Genomic DNA, 15,713 nt, shown 5'->3' on the forward strand with positions numbered 1-15,713 from the left:
AGTTTGTGTTTACTGTGTTATGCCAGAAAGGAATACTACATGCCAATGTAGGGGTGCCAATGCTACCACTAAGCTGTTCCTTTTGCAGTATGTGTAGCACAGTTCTCAGCTGGGGCTACAGATTGTATGCAAGGATTAGCTCACCGATGTTGTTAAACCCATAGGATTCTCTGGCTTTGGCAGCAGTGAATGCTGTGGAGGTCCATTTTCCATAGCGATTGGGATCAAGCTCTATGAGGTCATAGGAAGGTTCTCCATTCATGATCCAGTCACTCAGGAACTTCCCCACGCCACCCGCATGGATGATACCGTACCTAAAATCACAGTCAGACCGAAGTCACTCCCCACCAAGGGTTCCACTGGGAGTGTAAGAGAGTTTCAACTGGAATGGCATGTCAAAGCCCTTACAATAAACAACTGAAACAGTCTTTGGCTAAACCAGGCAAGGCAAACTTATACGACTTCTATAAGAAGCTCCTGAAGATAGCGGACAGAGAAAGAACATTCTGAAGTGATGTTCAGGAGAACTAACCTGTCACAATGCTCAACTATCCTGCATACAGGGCTCGCTGTGGAGGACAGTATTGCTATTCTGAAAGGTGGGCTTTGTTTTGTATCTGAGTTCATAGCTTCAGTTACTGTAGATCTACCAGGTTAGTGTTGTCAAAGAGCATGGCTAGCTGTGAACAGCGCAGCTAGGCTCTGTGAAATACAGCAGCAATCATCACACACCAACACATCTACCATAGGGTAATAACCAATCTACTTGGACTCGGATGGGCAAAGGCGATCACTGAGGTTTATATAGTAATTAGGCTGTCAGCAATGGTTGTGTTGATTCTGATCTGTTAACTACACAGGCTGTCAGAGGAATGGTTGTTCATTCGGTCTTAATGCTGAAGTAAGGACTTGTCTACAACAGATACACAAACTGTCCTTCCTACGCAGTGCTTTGTATACCTTTCACTCTGAAGTCTGTCCTACTTATTGAAGAAGGTAAGAAAGATCTATGTCAATCCCAATAATGCAATAGATGTGCAATAAAATAAAATAGAATAAAATCAATCTTCTTGCTTCTTGTTTGTTTTTCAAAGTGCCCACTGCTTATGTAGCTCTATAACAAAATCCCCCTTTACTGTGAGTTTTTTTTTATCAACAGACCTTTATTAAATACAACTTGTCCTGAGCCTAGATTCCATGGTATTCATTTTCCTCTCAGTTGGAAAGCCCGGTGTCCCCCCCCCCCACCCATTGGCCGGAACTGACCGAGTCACAACAGTATTTCAATTGATTCCTTTTCTCTCAAGACGCCACTTACCCAAAGCCTATAGCCACCCAGTAATTCCTCACCCCTTGGTGTGGCCCCACCATGGGAAGCAGGTCAGGGGTGTAGGTAATTGGGCCTGACACCACATTAATGATGTCAGCATCCTTCAGCACAGGGACCATCTCCATAGCAGCTTCTACATGGTCCATGATTCTGTCCAAATCGGACTCAAACAGCTCTTTCCCAAAGCCTGCAAGAACAACCAGCACATTGTCAGTCTGTACAGCAAGCTCTGGGATGCACCAGTACTGTGCTGTGCACCTCTGTATTGATACTGATGTATTAACCCCTAAGGTAACACAAGGAATTGAGTGGCTTGAGCAAACGGTTTCTTCTTAAAATACATTTCAGAGTGACTCAACTATCACGAGGCGGAAACTAACAATTTGGATGACCAGATCCAACCTGTCAGTGCATTTTAAACTCTGTTTCGTGCACCTCATTGCAAAAATAAGACAGTTAGTATAATTTTTATTTGTGGGACACATATGTCCATTGTATGTACCTTAAAGGGTTAATCCAGTTTTTATGTCACTGGCATAATAGCTACGTTTGTATTTGTAAATTCTCGTCTGAATAAGGAATTGTTTCAACATTTCAGGGCAGCAGTGTGGAGTAGTGGTTAGGGCTCTGGACTCTTGACCGCAGGGTTGCTGTTGTACCCTTGAGCAAGGTACTTTACCTAGATTGCTCCAGTAAAAACCCAACTGTATAAATGGGTAATTGTATGTGAAATAATGTATAATGTGATATCTTGTAACAATTGTAAGTCGCCCTGGATAAGGGCGTCTGCTAAGAAATAAATAATAATAATAATAATAACATTACCTACAAATAACGGTAATGTCATTAGATGCATCTTGAAGCAGTTTACATGCATACCTGGCGGGACGCCGTCTGTTACCCAGGATTCCTGCAGCTTCATTTTCTCCTGCCTCTCATAAGGTCCGAAGAGCAGGCCGTCTCGCTCCTGCCGCAGGTAGTACGATCCCTCCAGGTCCCGAATCACTGGCAGCTCCGTCTTCAGAGCCTTCACCTCAGGGACGGACGCCGTGACGACATACTGGTGATGTACGGGAATGACAGGATGCTGAAACCCAACCAGCTTCCCCACTTCACGAGCCCAAAACCCTAAACACAGAGAGAGAGAGAGAGAGAGAGAGAGAGAGAGAGAGAGAGAGAGAGAGAGAGAGAGAGAGAGAGCAATGAGACATCAACAAGGACTTCCAAAACCCTAACAGAGAGAGAGAGAGAGCAATGAGACATCAACAAGGACTTCCAAAACCCTAACACAGAGACAGAGAGAGAGAGAGAGAGAGAGAGAGAGAGAGAGAGAGAGAGCGAGCAATGAGACATCAACAAGGACTTCCAAAACCATAACAGAGAGAGAGAGAGAGAGCAATGAGACATCAACAAGGACTTCCAAAACCCTAACACAGAGAGAGAGAGCAATGATACATCAACAAGGACTTCCAAAACCCTAACACAGAGAGAGTGAGCAATGATACATCAACAAGGACTTCCAAAACCCTAACATAGAGAGAGAGAGCAATGATACATCAACAAGGACTTCCAAAACCCTAACACAGAGAGAGCGAGCAATGATACATCAACAAGGACTTCCAAAACCCTACCACAGAGAGAGCGAGCAATGATACATCAACAAGGACTTCCAAAACCCTAACACAGAGAGAGCAATGAGACATCAACAAGGACTTCCAAAACCCTAACACAGAGAGAGCAATGAGACATCAACAAGGACTTCCAAAACCCTAACACAGAGAGAGAGATAGCAATGAGGCATCAACAAGGACTTCCAAAACCCTAACACAGAGAGAGAGAGAGAGCAATGAGACATCAACAAGGACTTCCAAAACCCTAACACAGAGAGAGCAATGAGACATCAACAAGGACTTCCAAAACCCTAACAGAGAGAGAGAGAGCAATGATACATCAACAAGGACTTCCAAAACCCTAACACAGAGAGAGAGCAATGAGACATCAACAAGGACTTCCAAAACCCTAACAGAGAGAGAGAGAGAGCAATGAGGCATCAACAAGGACTTCCAAAACCCTAACACAGAGAGAGAGAGAGCAATGAGACATCAACAAGGACTTCCAAAACCCTAACACAGAGAGAGAGAGAGAGCAATGAGACATCAACAAGGACTTCCAAAACCCTAACACAGAGAGAGAGAGCGAGCAATGAGACATCAACAAGGACTTCCAAAACCCTAACACAGAGAGAGAGAGAGAGAGAGAGAGAGAGAGCAATGAGACATCAACAAGGACTTCCAAAACCCTAACACAGAGAGAGAGAGAGCGAGCAATGAGACATCAACAAGGACTTCCAAAACCCTAACAGAGAGAGAGAGAGAGCAATGAGGCATCAACAAGGACTTCCAAAACCCTAACACAGAGAGAGAGAGAGAGCAATGAGACATCAACAAGGACTTCCAAAACCCTAACACAGAGAGAGAGAGAGAGAGAGAGAGAGAGAGAGAGAGAGAGAGAGAGAGAGAGCAGAGAGAGAGGAGAGAGAGAGCAGCAGCAGCAAGATGAGCTCTTAATTTAAACTAAAAAAATGTTAATCTAGAGTAAATTTAATTGTGAGAATTAAGAATATAAATCAGTAAGAACAAATAAAAAACAAATGGAAAACTTTTACTACAGAAATAAGACATCCAGGAAAAATTAAACAATTAAACAAGAAAGAAAGAAAGAAAGAAAGAAAGAAAGAAAGAAAGAAAGAAAGAGAAAGAAAGAAATAGAAAGAAAGCAAAAGAAAAGAACTGAACTGAAGAGGAAAAGAAAAGAAATAAGACCTCCAGGAAAATTAAACAAGAAAGAAAGAGAAAGAAAGAAACAGAAAGAAACAGAAAGAAACAGAAATAAACAGAAAGAAAGAGAAAGAAACAGAAAGAAATAGAAAGAAACAGACAAATTGAAATAAACAGAAAGAAAGAAAAAGAAAAGAACTGAAGAGGAAAATAAAAGGTAAGCCTTTTTAATATAACAAATTAACTAAAACCTAATAGCTAAAAACTCTCAGTCACTGAAAGCAGCTGAAACCGGTTGGTTTTTGGCAGTTGGTCGGAATGGATAAATGTATCAATTTAGCCCTGCAGAGTGGGAGGGGCCAGACTAGCAGTGTAATCCGATACCCTGATGAGGTCACCAGTGCAAAGGCAAAGAAGCTGTATAAGAACAAGCTAATGAAGGAGTCCCCAGAGACACTGATAACAGACTGCAGCCTGGCTGGGGGCAAGAGGACCAAAACCAACCTGCTGTTCTATACACAGCACCCCACTGCCTGGCACACAGCCCTCTGCACAGCACATAGTAATATCAAGCTGGGAGGGATTTGCAAAGGAAGGCAACTGCGTATAGGAGACGAAACTGACCCTGACAGCACAAGGCTCAGCATCAATGTGTTTTATAATGGCACTATTATGATTCAGGGAACTGAGGCCAGCCTAGAACTATTCGAGAAAGATTTCCAGGCTCTAAAAGAACTGGCTGAGAAGGAGAAAAAAAATCCAGAGGTACTAGACCCAGAACAGCAGCCAGCTCCCCACACCGCAGACACAGCCCCCTGCAGCCCCCACACTGCAGACACAGCCCCCTGCAGCTCCCCCACTGCAGCCCCCCGCACCCCCCCGCTCACCCCCAGACTGCCCAGCACAGTGCAGCACTTGAAGGAATGCCTCTCACTGCTGGAGGTGGAGTTTGCAGAATTCAAGGAGCTCACCCTGACCACGCTGACAGAGAACGACCTCGTGCAGCAGATAAGAGACGAGGTGAGGCAGGTGAGGAACGAGGCCAGGGCTTCCATCAGGGAGCTGGGAGCTGAGATGGGAGAGCTGCGGCAGGACAACGAGGCCCTGAGAAACGAGCTGGCCAAGCTGAGAGAGGAGCTGCAGCGCAAAGAGAGGAGCATACAGAGCCTGAGAGAGCAGCTACTCAGAGTCACACCTCCTCCCCCCCACCCAGAACAGCAACACCACAGCCAGCCCAAGAACACAGGAGCTACAGCAAGCAGGGCCTGTGTGACTGACACCGACACCGATACACACACCACATCATCCCACACACACACTGATCCAAACACACACCCCACTCCCCCAGCACACCCCGACAGTGAGACACTCCCCCCCACCACACACACTACCCCCCACTCCCCCACCACACACACTACCCCCCACTCCCCCACCACACACACTGATCCAAACACACACCCCACTCCCCCAGCACACCCCGACAGTGAGACACTCCCTCCCCCCACCACACACACTACCCCCCACTCCCCCACCACACACACTGCCCCTCCCTCCCACATCACACACACTGCCCCAGAGACACAGACTCCCTCGAGTAGACAGGCTAATAAAATATACAGCTCCAAGGTAGCCATTCTTATCGACTCCAACGGGAAGTACTTGAACCAGCGAAGACTCTTCCCCAGCAGCCGGGTAGCAAAATTCTGGTGCCCAACTACAGAAAGGGCGCTCCAGCTGCTGTGCCAGTCGACCCTGAGAGACCCCGAGCACATTATCATCCACACTGGCACCAACGACCTGGGCTCTCAGGGGGAAGATGTGGCCGAGTCGGTAAGGAGAGTAGCGGAGAAGGCCACAAAGGAGTTCCCTGGTGCGAAGATAGTGATCTCCACCCTGCTGCCCAGAGAGGACGTCCCCCAGCACACTATTCAGAGGATCAACAGTGACATCTCCAGAGGCTGTGCCCTTCTGCCTAATGTCCACTTGGCACACCACCCCACCCTGAGCACGCTGCACCTGTACGACCATGTACACCTCGACCAGGAAGGCGTTAGGATCTTCGCCAAAAACCTAAAGGACACTGCCATGGGCCGAGACCCCGCCAGCCACCCCCGAAACAGGAGCACACCGGACCACCACCAAGGACAGCGCAGCCCTGTGCTTACGAGGAGACCCCCCCAAGAACACCAGCCTCTGCAGCCTGGACACCGGCAGCACACACTACAACAGACCAGAAGAGCCCAGCCCAGCAGAGCCCAGCCCAGAGGGACCCAGCCCAGCAGAGCCCAGCCCAGAGGGACCCAGCCCAGCAGAGCCCAGCCCAGAGGGACCCAGCCCAACAGAGCCCAGCCCAGAGGGATCCAGGAACAGCAGCAGCTCCAGCACAGCAGTCAGACAGAGCAGCAGCAACACAGCTATGCAGCAGCTGCTTCCAAACCAAGGACCCTAGCCAGCTCTGAGATGGGGGAGATACGGCAGCTCCTGAACTTAATTTTCAAAATCATGAGCTAAGTACACCCCACTCTAAATGTATTAGAAAAGAAATGTACAACTAATAATAATAATTAGAATAAGAAAATAATACAAATAATAACAAAATACTTAATAGTGTAAAACATGTTACTGATTTGTGTTCAATGTTTCTCACATTATATTTTATTCTAGATAATAATTATAAATAGCTTAAATTATAAATATGAGATCGCTTACAATTAGCTCCTGGAATATTCAGGGTTTGTGTTCGTCAGTGTTTGGGCTGAAAAGCACAGACCCTGAATTCATCAGAAATATAAATAACATAGATATAATTATTCTCCACGAGACGTGGTGCCGTGCTGATGTATCCACTCACTGTCCCTCAGGCTACAGGGAGATTATAGTGCCCTCCCTGAAACACTCACACGTAAAACGTGGCAGAGACTCAGGGGGGATCATTGTGTGGTACAGAGAGGAGCTCACCGACTCTATTAGACCAATAAGAACAGGAGAGACCCACCTGTGGCTAAAAATGAGTAATAGCATTGTCACCTGCCAAACAGATATCTACCTGTGTGCAGCCTACATCCCCCCATCGGACTCCCCTTATTACAAGGAAGACACCTTCCATGATCTCCAGACAGAGATCTGCCACTTCCAGGCCCAGGGAAGTGTGCTGCTCTGCGGTGACTTTAATGCCAGAACAGGCACTCTGCCTGACTTCATGAACACACAGGGGAACAGCCACATATTCGGACAATCCCCTCTATACCACACGCACATGACCACAAACAGGAATAGCCATGACAGTGTGGTAAATAAAAATGGGAGACAATTATTGAATCTCTGTCAAGGCCTAGGCCTATATATCATGAATGGCAGGATCAGAGGGGACTCTTTAGGTAGGTTTACATACAGCTCAGCTCTTGGTAACAGTGTGGTGGACTATGCCATCACTGACCTGGACCCCTCCTTTATTAATGCATTCACTGTCAGACCACAAACCCCCCTGTCAGATCACAGTCAAATCACTGTGTTCATAAAAAGAACAGAGCAGATCAACAACACACAGACACAGCCCTGTAAGCTGTACAATCTAAACCATTCCTACAGATGGGCTCCAAACAGCACAGAAATATACAAAGAAGCAATTGGCACCAATGAAATAGAAACCCTAATACACACATTTCAAAACACACAGTATCAACACACAAAAACAGGAGTAACTCTGGCTGTAAAAGATTTGAATAACATATTTAGAAAAGCAGCAGAAAAATCTAAATTAAAAATAGTAAATCGGAAAAACAACCAAAAGAATAAATTCAAAGAAAAGTGGTTTGATGAAGAATGTAAAACTAGAAGGGAAAAACTAAGACAGCTATCCAATCAAAAACATAAAGATCCAGACAGCCCAGATTTACGCCTCAGATACTGTGAGGCACTGAATCAATACAAACACACTCTAAGAAATAAAAAACAAGACCATATTAATAAACAACTCAGCGAAATTGAGGAGTCAATAAACCAAAATCATTTTTGGGAAACCTGGAACAACCTAAATTCAACAAAAAAAGAAGAATTGGCCATCCAAAATGGAAACATTTGGAAAAAACATTTTGAAAACCTTTACAAAGAAATACAAAACAAAGAACAAAAAACTCAAAATGCCATTTGTGAAAAACTAAAAAATTTAGAATCCTGTATTAAGGACAATCAGAACCCCCTCGACACCCCAATCACGGTGGAGGAGCTGAATGATAAACTCAAGGCCCTCAAATCAAAAAAAGCAAGTGGACCTGACAGCATCAACGCTGAGATGCTCAAACACAGCAGCCCCAAGCTGCAGGAGGCCCTGCTCAAACTCCTCAATCTTGTACTGAGAGCTGGGTATTTCCCTGAGACCTGGAACCAAGGGCTTATAACACCCATATATAAAAGTGGAGACAAATTCGACCCCAATAACTACCGGGGCATCTGTGTGAGCAGTAATCTGGGGAAGGTGTTCTGCAGTATCATTAACGCCCGGATACTGGCCTTCCTTACCGAACACAGTGTCCTGAGTAAGAGTCAGATTGGATTTCTACCAAAACACCGCACTTCTGATCATGTTTACACCCTACACACCCTAATCAATAAACACGTCCATCAAACTAATAAAGGAAAAATATTCGCTTGCTTTATAGACTTTAAAAAGGCATTTGATTCAATTTGGCATAAAGGACTATTTCTTAAACTTCTTCAAAGTGGTGTAGGGGGTAAAGTCTATGACATCATAAAATCGATGTACTCAGAAAATAAGTGTGGTGTGAAAATTGGCAACAAAAGAACAGAATTCTTCACACAAGGGCGTGGGGTGAGACAGGGCTGCAGTCTGAGCCCAACACTGTTCAACATATATATCAATGAGCTGGCCACAGTGTTGGAACGGTCTGCAGCCCCTGGCCTCACTCTACATGACACTGAAGTCAAGTTTCTGCTCTATGCAGATGACCTGGTCCTGCTGTCACCCACAGAGCAGGGGCTGCAGCAGAGCCTGGCACTGCTAGAGCAGTACTGTCAGACCTGGGCCCTGACAGTAAACATGAACAAGACCAGAGTCATGATATTCCAGAAGAAAGCCAGATCTCAGGGAAATAAGTACCACTTCACTCTAGGTAACACCACCCTAGAGCACACCAGCAGCTACACATACCTGGGTCTGACCATCAGTGCATCAGGGAGCTTTAACCTGGCAGTGAATGCACTAAAGGAGAAAGCACGCAGGGCTTTTTATGCCATAAAGAGGAGGCTCTACAATATAAATCCCCCCGTCAAAATTTGGCTCAAAATTTTTGAAAGTGTAATTCAGCCAATTGCTCTCTATGGCAGTGAAGTGTGGGGTCCAATCACCAACCAGGACTACACAAAATGGGACAAACACCCCACAGAAACCCTGCATGCAGAGTTCTGTAAAAACATCATGAGATTACAAAGAAAAACACCAAACAATGCATGCAGGGCTGAATTAGGCCTTTATCCATTGATTATTAACATCCAAAAAAGAGCATTAAAATACTGGATTCATCTAAAAACTAGTGATCCAAACTCACTCCATCATAAAGCCCTGCAATACCAAGAGCTCAGCCCAGAAAAGAGTCCCCTCAGCCAGCTGGTCCTGAAGCTCACTGAGCTGAGCAACACTGACATCAGTCAGCTTCAGGACAGCACTGCAAAAACAATTCCAATTAGTGTAAACCAAATTATAAAACACCTGAAACACTCCTATCTGGACCATTGGGATACAAATACTAAAACACAAAACAAACTAGAGTGCTATCGGACCCTAAATAGAAATTACACCCTGGCAGAATACCTGGTAACTGTCAGAAACACAAAGCAGAGGCAGATCCTGACCAAATACCGGCTCAGTGACCACAACCTGGCCATTGAAAAAGGCCGACAGAGGCAAACCTGGCTGGCCAGGGAGAACAGGCACTGTGGTCACTGTGAGACAGGAGAGGTCGAGACAGAGATTCACTTCCTGACACACTGTGAAAAATATAAAAACATAAGGGACATTTTCTTCCCCAAATTCTGTGATTTAGTCCCAGAATTCCCAAAAATGTGTGATACCCAGAAGCTGTCAATCCTGCTGGGGGAAGACAAACACACAGCCAGACTGGCTGGTCAATACGTGGAGACCTGTCATAGCCTGAGGGACAGACCGTGAACACGTCACACTAGAGAGGGAAAAGAGAGAGGGAGGGAGGGAGGGATTCTGTTTAATATAGAAAGAGGGAGGGAGGGAGGGAGGGGGTATTGTATAATTGAGGGAGGGGGGATTCTGTTTAATATAGAGGGGGGAAGGGGGTACTGTTTGATATAGAGGGGAAGGGAGGGATTCTGTTTACTGTATTAATATAGAGGGAGGAGGGATACTGTTAGTATTAAGAAAAATTCTTTATCTGTATATTTGAGTTGGTTATGCCATGTATGTGCTTTGGCAACACAATTATTTTTATTGTCATGCCAATAAAGCCAATTTGAATTGAATTGAATTGAGAGAGAGAGCAATGAGACATCAACAAGGACTTCCAAAACCCTAACACAGAGAGAGAGAGCGAGCAATGAGACATCAACAAGGACTTCCAAAACCCTAACACAGAGAGAGAGAGAGAGAGAGAGAGAGAGAGAGAGAGAGAGAGAGCAATGAGACATCAACAAGGACTTCCAAAACCCTAACACAGAGAGAGAGAGAGCGAGCAATGAGACATCAACAAGGACTTCCAAAACCCTAACACAGAGAGAGAGAGCAATGATACATCAACAAAGACTTCCAAAACCCTAACACAGAAAGAGAGATAGCAATGAGGCATCAACAAGGACTTCCAAAACCCTAACACAGAGAGAGAGAGAGAGCAATGAGACATCAACAAGGACTTCCAAAACCCTAACACAGAGAGAGCAATGAGACATCAACAAGGACTTCCAAAACCCTAACACAGAGAGAGAGATAGCAATGAGGCATCAACAAGGACTTCCAAAACCCTAACACAGAGAGAGAGAGAGAGCAATGAGACATCAACAAGGACTTCCAAAACCCTAACACAGAGAGAGAGAGAGAGCAATGAGACATCAACAAGGACTTCCAAAACCCTAACACAGAGAGAGAGAGAGAGCAATGAGACATCAACAAGGACTTCCAAAACCCTAACACAGAGAGAGAGAGAGAGAGAGAGAGAGAGAGAGAGAGCAATGAGACATCAACAAGGACTTCCAAAACCCTAACACAGAGAGAGAGAGAGAGCAATGAGACATCAACAAGGACTTCCAAAACCCTAACACAGAGAGAGAGAGAGAGAGAGAGAGAGAGAGAGCAATGAGACATCAACAAGGACTTCCAAAACCCTAACACAGAGAGAGAGAGAGAGCAATGAGACATCAACAAGGACTTCCAAAACCCTAACACAGAGAGAGAGAGCAATGATACATCAACAAGGACTTCCAAAACCCTAACACAGAGAGAGTGAGCAATGATACATCAACAAGGACTTCCAAAACCCTAACACAGAGAGAGCGAGCAATGATACATCAACAAGGACTTCCAAAACCCTAACACAGAGAGAGCGAGCAATGATACATCAACAAGGACTTCCAAAACCCTAACACAGAGAGAGAGAGCAATGATACATCAACAAGGACTTCCAAAACCCTAACACAGAGAGAGCGAGCAATGATACATCAACAAGGACTTCCAAAACCCTAACACAGAGAGAGCAATGAGACATCAACAAGGACTTCCAAAACCCTAACACAGAGAGAGAGAGAGAGAGAGAGAGAGAGAGTGCAATGAGACATCAACAAGGACTTCCAAAACCCTAACACAGAGAGAGAGAGCGAGCAATGAGACATCAACAAGGACTTCCAAAACCCTAACACAGAGAGAGAGATAGCAATGAGGCATCAACAAGGACTTCCAAAACCCTAACACAGAGAGAGAGAGAGAGCAATGAGACATCAACAAGGACTTCCAAAACCCTAACACAGAGAGAGAGAGAGAGCAATGAGACATCAACAAGGACTTCCAAAACCCTAACACAGAGAGAGAGAGAGAGAGAGAGCAATGAGACATCAACAAGGACTTCCAAAACCCTTACACAGAGAGAGAGAGCGAGCAATGAGACATCAACAAGGACTTCCAAAACCCTAACACAGAGAGAGAGAGAGAGAGAGAGAGAGAGAGAGAGAGAGAGAGAGAGAGCAATGAGACATCAACAAGGACTTCTAGATTTAAAGTGAGTCTGACCTTACAGAAATAGTGAAACATATACCATTGGGGCACCATTATAAACCTGCTAAAGCCCTTGAAGAACCATCAGCAAGCCACAGCATTGCTAGCATGGTCATTTGGTCCTGATTCAGAGGTCAGTGATTTAGAACAATATGTATTCATTCCCAACATTGGAATGTCACAAATATGAACTTAATACCTGTTATTACTGTGGTATAATTCTACCAATGACTCGTCCCATAGCTGTAACTCTACAAACGTCTTGTTTAACATATTGTAAAAGATTACAGCTGTGGAGGAAAGAACGAGGGGTGGGTGTGTAAAATGAACAGACACTTTTGTTCACGATACACACAGGTCAGGAACTGACCGCACACTGCCACCCCAACCAGGCCCCCGCTCTCCTATATGCAGCTCAGGAGGACCTCCGCTCCCATGTTCTGCATTCACACGTCTCTATGCACTCGCTAGTATCAGGCATGCTGGCTACTGGCCCAGACAGTAAACATGTTTAGTTGTGAAAGCCCTTGAGTCAGATAACTCCTGCTGTTTGCTTTTAAAACACTGGTAACAACCTGTAGAGACCAGTTCTGGTTGGTGAAACGGTGACCATTTGTCACAGCTGTTGGCCATGTTGCTATTTCTGCCAAGCTGGATATGAAGTTCGCTCCATATTGAGTTACGCTTTTCACCACTCTTGCCAACACATGATGACACCAGGTTGTAGACTGGGAATGAAACACAGTTTTGAGTCTTTCCCCTCTGTTGACATTGTCTGAATTCCAGATCAGCTTGGGATTGAGTGAGCACCAGGACCATGACCTAGCTGCTGAAAGTGTTTCAGCCCATGTTTACAGAGGAACCCTGCTCTGGGTCTGTATTGCCCATTTTGAACATTGTAAGGGTTTCTGGTACATCCCCCATTCTTTACCTTCGTCTCACTCTACTCACTTGCCTGTCCCATGAAGAATCACTACAGCTAAGAATGGGGGTCTGGACCATACTGGCTGCAGTTCATTAGTCTTCTTAACATTTGTTTCATTGGAAGACTCCATTCATCACAAAAACAACATTGCCATTGACACCAAGTGATACAAGAAACTCACTTGGAGTCTCAAGGCTGGATGGATCCAGCAATGAGAATGTGGAGGTTCGCAGGCTGGGGAGGGGTAATTTCTAAATGATTATTATTTACCATTTGTTGTTAACTATCATTTTATAATTAAAACAATTTGTCTTGAGCCTTGTAGCAAAGGAAACTTGATATAGCTCCACTAAGTCTGCTGAGTGTGTACTCCATCCCACTCTTAGAATGTCAACATTGTAACATATTAACATTCACGAGGGCAGGAGAAGTTGTTATTCAAGAGGCTTAAAGGGCAAGCTCCTTAACATACATAAAGATTAACCTGGTTAAAAACAAATAAGGAGAATATGTGTTTCAAACAACACGTTGTAAGGAAACTAAATGATTTACGGGTGTGAAGGAGCGCCAACAACAAGGATTGAAGTACATGAAGTTATAGGTTTCCTTTTATTGATTCCAATAATCAAAAGTTACACACATATCGCTTTAACATTATCATTAGACACAGCAATGCTGCACCTAGTTATGAACAGAAATGAAGCAGTGATCAATGACCTAATCCTCTGGAAGAAGCACGGGCATGGGGTGGGCAGTCATCAGGAGAGGACTCAGGCAAAGCAAGCTGCTTGCTTCTCTCTGTCCGTCAGCAACACTTTGCCCAGACCACTCTTACTTGCACCAGGTCAGTTCTGTTCATTTTATAGCCCCTTTCCCAGGCAATAAAACATTCTTTCCCTGATAGCAGCATAAAGTGCCCACATAGCAGCAACACAGCTGCATCTCAATCATAGTTCTGTCCTTATATTCTTTTCATGAACTCTTTCCTTACAAAGTGCCAGTTATGTTAGTGCTTTACTGATAACGCTCTGGTGAAGACGAGGGCACAGCTGGAAACAGCTGTTATTCTGAGACTGCAGCGTGCAACTTGATCCTGGGAAGGCTTGTGAACATGTTGACATCGAGCAGCCAAGACAAAAATAAAATGTATGAGCAGCCTAACTTAGTCTTCCCTCTCCCCAACAGATTTATTCTACAGCTCCCCTTATATGGGCTGCACTCCTTTCATTCATTTATAACTTTGGCAGTGCCCACTTATCAATGCTCACACTTACTTTAGCTGTAGGCAATATCTCCATTCACTTAAACTTGAATCTCTTTGAGCTAGTAAAAAAAAAAAAAGCACTACTAATACTGCCTTCTCAGAGCCAATGAACAGTTTTTTGCATACCGCTAGTGTACAAATCCTCTGACTGCCAATAATAGAAACCTGCTGCTGGAACTGTATCCAGGGACTACTTCAAAATGTACAGTATATCACCTGCAGTCCTATATTATCTCATATGGAGCACTACTAGCAGTAGACACTTACAAAATAAAATGCCAAAATGTTTCTGGAGTAACTCCCTGTTGCAAACAAGTCTTGTACTCAAAACAGCACTGATTACACTATTTTTACCAAGAAGTATCCTGTTATTTATTGCAGTCCTTAAACCACAACACAAAGCAGCACAGCCTTTGGCATCGTACTGAACCCATGCTGAGCAATGCATGGGCTGGGTGGACCTTTCACACAAACAGAAACCACCTAAAAAGCAGAATCTGTAATATAGGACTGCAGGTGATATACGGTACATTTTAGTCGGGTCTGGAACCAACCCCAGTAATGTTGTTGAAGCCGACACCCTGGGATCCTTCAAGAAGCTGCTTGATGAGATTCTGGGATCAATAAGCTACTAACAACCAAACGAGCAAGAATGGCCTCCTCTCGTTTGTAAACTTTCTTATGTTCTTATGTTCTTATCTGCTTACTCTCCACTCCCGTCCTGTGAAGGTGACAGCTGCAGCCTTACTTTCTTCTGAACCCAGTGCCTGCTGACCCAGTGAAATAGCAAGCAAGTTCCTCTGGGTCATCTTACACCACAGAAACAAGCAGCTCTTCTTGGTGAGAATATGTGTAATGTGAACCCTGCACCTAAACAGTCTGAAGCACACAGCAGTGCATATGTGTTGTATTTTGTCAATCACTGGCTACATAAATGTTGCTGGTGTTTTAAGCTGTTATTGCAAACCTAGCTTTAGCCACAGCAATGTCTCTGTATCATATAAATGCAATTGGCAATAAGGGATCAAACAACTAGTCCAGTCAGGGATCCATTGTTTGAACTTGGTTAATGGACCTCCCACTGGGATGTTGCCTCTGAACTTGTCTATCTTTGGTAAATATAGATACTTCACTGACCCCTGACCCTTTTCAATGAAGGAGGATGGGGTGGG

General features: G+C 44.7%; 1 protein-coding gene across 2 annotated transcripts in view; it reads right to left on the bottom strand.

Annotated features, from left to right (window-relative positions):
* The window catches only part of LOC117404061 (dimethylglycine dehydrogenase, mitochondrial-like), a 36,245-nt gene that overhangs the window by 8,507 nt on the left and 12,025 nt on the right, over positions 1–15,713 (bottom strand). For both annotated transcript variants that reach the window (XM_058988594.1, XM_058988605.1), the window contains exons 6-8: positions 2,210–2,458; positions 1,319–1,517; positions 145–314 (exon numbers count right to left, since the gene is read on the bottom strand). In XM_058988594.1, coding sequence (XP_058844577.1) covers positions 145–314; positions 1,319–1,517; positions 2,210–2,458 — 618 coding nt within the window. The remainder of the gene's footprint in view (positions 1–144; positions 315–1,318; positions 1,518–2,209; positions 2,459–15,713) is intronic.

This window comes from Acipenser ruthenus, chromosome 2 (genome assembly GCF_902713425.1).
Source record: "Acipenser ruthenus chromosome 2, fAciRut3.2 maternal haplotype, whole genome shotgun sequence".
Taxonomy (NCBI): domain Eukaryota; kingdom Metazoa; phylum Chordata; class Actinopteri; order Acipenseriformes; family Acipenseridae; genus Acipenser; species Acipenser ruthenus.